This window comes from Hirundo rustica, unplaced genomic scaffold, assembly GCF_015227805.2.
Source record: "Hirundo rustica isolate bHirRus1 unplaced genomic scaffold, bHirRus1.pri.v3 unplaced_BUSCO_419118at7742, whole genome shotgun sequence".
NCBI classification, from domain to species: domain Eukaryota; kingdom Metazoa; phylum Chordata; class Aves; order Passeriformes; family Hirundinidae; genus Hirundo; species Hirundo rustica.
Window position 1 is genome coordinate 10,184 of NW_026690737.1, and position 4,318 is coordinate 14,501.

At 53.8% G+C, this 4,318-nt stretch overlaps 1 protein-coding gene across 1 annotated transcript; it reads left to right on the top strand.

Annotated features, from left to right (window-relative positions):
* The first annotated feature begins 215 nt into the window (after positions 1-215).
* LOC120748352 (transmembrane protein 88-like) lies at positions 216-3,887 on the top strand. Its single transcript, XM_040054488.2, has 2 exons — positions 216-1,186; positions 2,872-3,887. The coding sequence occupies exons 1-2, from the start codon at positions 917-919 to the stop codon at positions 3,124-3,126; spliced, it is 525 nt and encodes a 174-aa protein (XP_039910422.1). The 5' UTR covers positions 216-916; the 3' UTR covers positions 3,127-3,887.
* Positions 3,888-4,318: the final 431 nt, after the last annotated feature.

The window sequence follows — 4,318 nt, forward strand, 5'->3', positions numbered from 1 at the left end:
GGGGCACAGATGATTTCTGAGAAATACGGTGATCATTATAATCAATTTCTCTAAGGGCTTTTATTTTATTTTTTTTTAATCTAGAGAGGAATTTTACAAAATGGAATCAGAGGCAGAATAATTAAAGCTGGAGAGGGACCATCTTGACCCGGGGATGGATGGCTGAGCGTGGCTCTCGGTGCCACGTGCTCCATCCCATCTGTGGGGAGAGAGATGTGCGGGATTGGCCAGCACAGGGAGCAGCTCTGAGGCTGCTCTCTGTAAACAGAGCAGCCTTGCCAAGCTGAGCTGCCTCAGAAGGGCGAGTGGCTGTGGCTGCAGGCAGCTGAGAGCAGTGACACCGCCACACGCTGTTCCCATCGCTGCTGTCCTTCATCTCCGCTGCTCGCCTCGTCCGGATGAGACTTGGGCAGGAATATTTGCTTGGGTACGGGGTGAAGGGCACGGAGAGGTGGTTGGAGGACAAGGAACTGCCTAAGCCTGACATCCTGAACACCCAGCTGAGCTCAAAGGTGGGAGAGAACACTCAAGCCCACTGAGCAGCCCATCCCAGCTACCACAGCAACCCCCTGGGATCGGAATCCTGGGAAAAACAACAGCAAATTCAGCAGGGCTCTGGATTCTAAACCAAAATAAAAGCTACTGCCAAACTTCCAGCAGATCTGCTTTGGCACCGAGGCTGGGGCACTGCTGGAAGAGCATCTGGGAGAAGCAAACTGTGCCGAGCAGGTGCTGGGGGAGCAGGGGCCCCAAGGGACCTTTCCCTGCCTGCTCCACCATGATCTCTGGTTGAGGGCTCCTGGCCACCTGCGCAAGCGGCAGAAGAAGCCTCTGCAAGATCCTCCCCGGCTCCGTTGGACCAAAAGCGAGGAAGTATTTTTGGATAAGAGCGTGGGTTGGTGGATCTTCTTGAAGGATGTCTGGCCAGGACCCTGAGGACCTTGGGGCAGAAATCCTCTCGGAAAAGTCTCGGATGATCCCTGGGCTGCCCCCGTACGACATGGATGAGCGGCTGCTTCCCGGGGAGCCCCGCAGCCCCTGCTGCTGCCTGGCCTGGACCCTGCTGATAGGAGCCATGAACTCCCTGGTCTTCCTGCTGAATTTGCTCCTGATGTTTGTTATTTTCACCATTGTGCTGCTCCCTACCATCGTGGTGGTTTACTTTGGCTTCCAGTGCCACTCCCAGGTAAGTGCCGCTCCTCCTCCCACACCTGAGGGTTCCTTTGGCCAGACAGGACTCCCCAAAGCCTTGGCTTTGTTTCCCTAAGGAAGCAGATTTTTCCCTGTGTGAGTAATCTGGGCTGAGAAGAACAGGTATTGCGTGGGAAATTGGGCAATAAAGTTGTGTCCCCGTGGAAGTGCCAAGCAGGGGTGCGGGGTGAGGTGAGCACACCTTGTTGTTTGCATTTTAATTTCCCAGTATTTCTCTCTTTCCCTGGGGTTTCTGTCACTGAGAGCTGCCAACCTGAGCTCCAGAGCTCACAGTCCTGCCTGGGCTCTGGCAGGGTTTGCTGCTTTCTGTTTAAGATCCATTAGGATTTCCCTAATGATAGATTAGTGAAGCCTGACAGAATATATAATCCCCTTTTCATCCAATCTAACGTTCCCGTTCCCAAACATTCTGTGCATTCCTCACACAAAAAAAAACGAGCCCCCTTTGCCCACCCAGGCTCTGTTTGCTGCCCTCTGCATTGCATTATTTCCTTTTTTACAAATCTCTTCTTGGTCTATTAATTGAAACATTTTTTTGGGGTCGCTTGACCAAGCGTGGATGTGAAAAAGCAGTTCACCGTTTTCCTTGCAGGCGTGGGCTGTTAGACCAGCTCGGTGTGCCTGTTTCATAGTCACAAACAGGGACTGCAAATTGGACTGGAAATGGGAAAAAGCCTCCCAGAGCTGCCCCTTCCAGCTTCCCTCACCTTGGAAAACCTCAGCTTCTCCTCTGCACGCACCCTCAAAGGCTTTGAGGAGACGCAAAATGGTTTTGAGTGCAGCCAAGTGGACCAGAAGTGAAAGCCCCTGTGTTGCTGGGAGCTGTGAGGAGTCTTTTCAGCGCAGCCTTTCCTTGAATGCAATCATAGCAGGGGGTTGTGGCTTCCCCAGAGCAGTCCCCGTCGCTGGGCCACGGCTTTTCGCTTCCTCCCAGCAGCCAGGGGCTGATTTCTGCACTGCAGCCCCGTCAGATGGATTCATTGTTGGTTCTGAGGGTGACGGGTCGCGTTCCTTTTACTGCTGAAAGGAGAAAGAATCGAGTCTGGGGACACGGGGGCAGCCTGCAGCATTGGTTAGTGCAGAACGAGCGAGTGCTCAGCTCGGCTCTGCTGCTGCCAGCACGGGAGGAGGGCTCGAAACACCACCAGCCATGCCCAGGGAGGTTTTCTGTGCAGGTATTCTTCCCTGGCAGGTTTTTCAGCAGAAATGAAGAGCGGAACACAAAGGGGTCTGGAGAGGCACGGGATGACCGGGCTCTGTCTGCAGAATCGAGCAGATTCCTGTGGTTTTGTTTTATTTTTGGTTATTGCCAGCGCGGTGCCACCCGCGCCGATGTAGCACCGGGAGGGGTTTTGATTTGGTTTGTGCCCGTCAAATGCCTTTGGATGATTTAATAAAGATGAGGCTCTGTGTGCAGTGCTCTTGTCTCACTGGGATGATTGAAAGCTTTGATTAAGGTGTGATATCAGTCACAGAGCGTAGCTGAAGATCGCTCAGCTCCGAGAGAGGGAAGAGATGCCTTTTTCCATGAAAACATTGGAAACTCGAGGGCGTTCTGGCCACCGCTGCGGTTAACCACCAGGCCCACGCGACAGGGGTGGCTTTTTGGGGCCCTTTTCCAATTTAAATCTCCTGCTTCTGCCTCGCTTCTCCCCACAGGTGCTGCACTCCTCTGCCCGCTACTGCAAGAGCATCTTGGACGACAACAGCTCCTCCGCCCTCATCATCCTGGGCTTCGTCATCATGTCCCCGCTGCTGGTGGTGGCCATGGCCATTTACTGCAGCCTGGCCCGGCGCCTGCAGCTCCTGGTGTGCTTCCAGCCCTACAGCCTGGCCCTCTACAAGGGGGGCCGCTGGTGCCGGGCTCCCGGCTGCGCCAGGGGCTGCAACACCCAGCTCAAAGCCTGGGTGTGACCCCGCAGCGTCCCCTCCCCGTGCCTCATCCTCACCCTCAGCCCCCCCGCTGATTTATCCCCCCCCAAAGAACTGCAACAGAGCGAAAACGCGGCGTGGGACGGGGAGGGCAGGGCAGCTTCGTCCTTCCAGACCCTCTCTTGGTGGCGTTTGTTGGTGTTGCTGTCTGCTCGTTGCTGGATGCTGTCCCCTTTGTCCTCAGTAGGAGCATTCCCAGCTTTCTGTAGGGATAAAGTTCTGTCCCAAAGCCCTGGCTGCAGCAGAACCACCTCTTGTTCTCCGCTTGGTAGCTTGCTGTCAGGTAAAATGTAATTTTGGGGTTTTTTTTTTTCTGGGGATTGGTTTTTCCTGCCACGTGCCCTGCACGGCTCTGATACCACCCAGAGGAATAACCAGGGGTGGTTACACGGGAAAGTGAACTGGAGAAGGGGAAAATAAAAAAAAAAGGAGGAAAAGGAGTTGACATTTTCTGACAAGACTGAAGAAAACACGAGAAAGTTCTGTTCCAGGCGAGGGAGATCGTGCTACAGGATAACAAGGTTTTGCCTGAGGGCAGCGTCTGCTCACTGGGTACAGATATTTGATAGGAGCTGCTGTTCCTTTTGCTCACCTGTTTTTTAATCCAACTGCTTTTACAAGGGAAGCATTCTTCAGCCTGGCTGGGCTGCAAGGATTGTAATGAACCACCCCCGCTGGTGCCCCTGCAAAGAAACCCAGAGTTACTCGCTACGGCCTCCCCAATAAAGCAAAACTCTATTTCATTCGGTGTTTTCACCTGGCAGAGTGTTTTAATAAAAAAAGGGGAAATGAATGTACCTGACATGTCAGAGGGACAGCTCAGGCCGTACCTCAGGCTGTCCTGGCACGGGCAGAGCCCCAGGCAGGCACTGCCAGGAGCGCTGTGGCTCCGAGGTGAGGCTGGCTTGATCCTAAACTTCCTCTAGAGAGCACAGAGCCACATCCTGAGCCTTGCATCGGGCCCTGAGGCAGCTGTGCCAGGCTGCAGCGCCCGTGTGCCAGGCAGGGACCGTGCCCACAGATGTGGGGGATCCCTGGCTCGGCCTCCTCCTCATTCCCACAGGCAGGGCTTTGTCCCGGCAGGGAGGACAGAAGGAAATTTATTTACACTGGTTTTTTCTTCTTTTTTTTTCTTTTTTTTTCTTTTTTTTTTTTCTTTCTTTTCTTTCTTCTT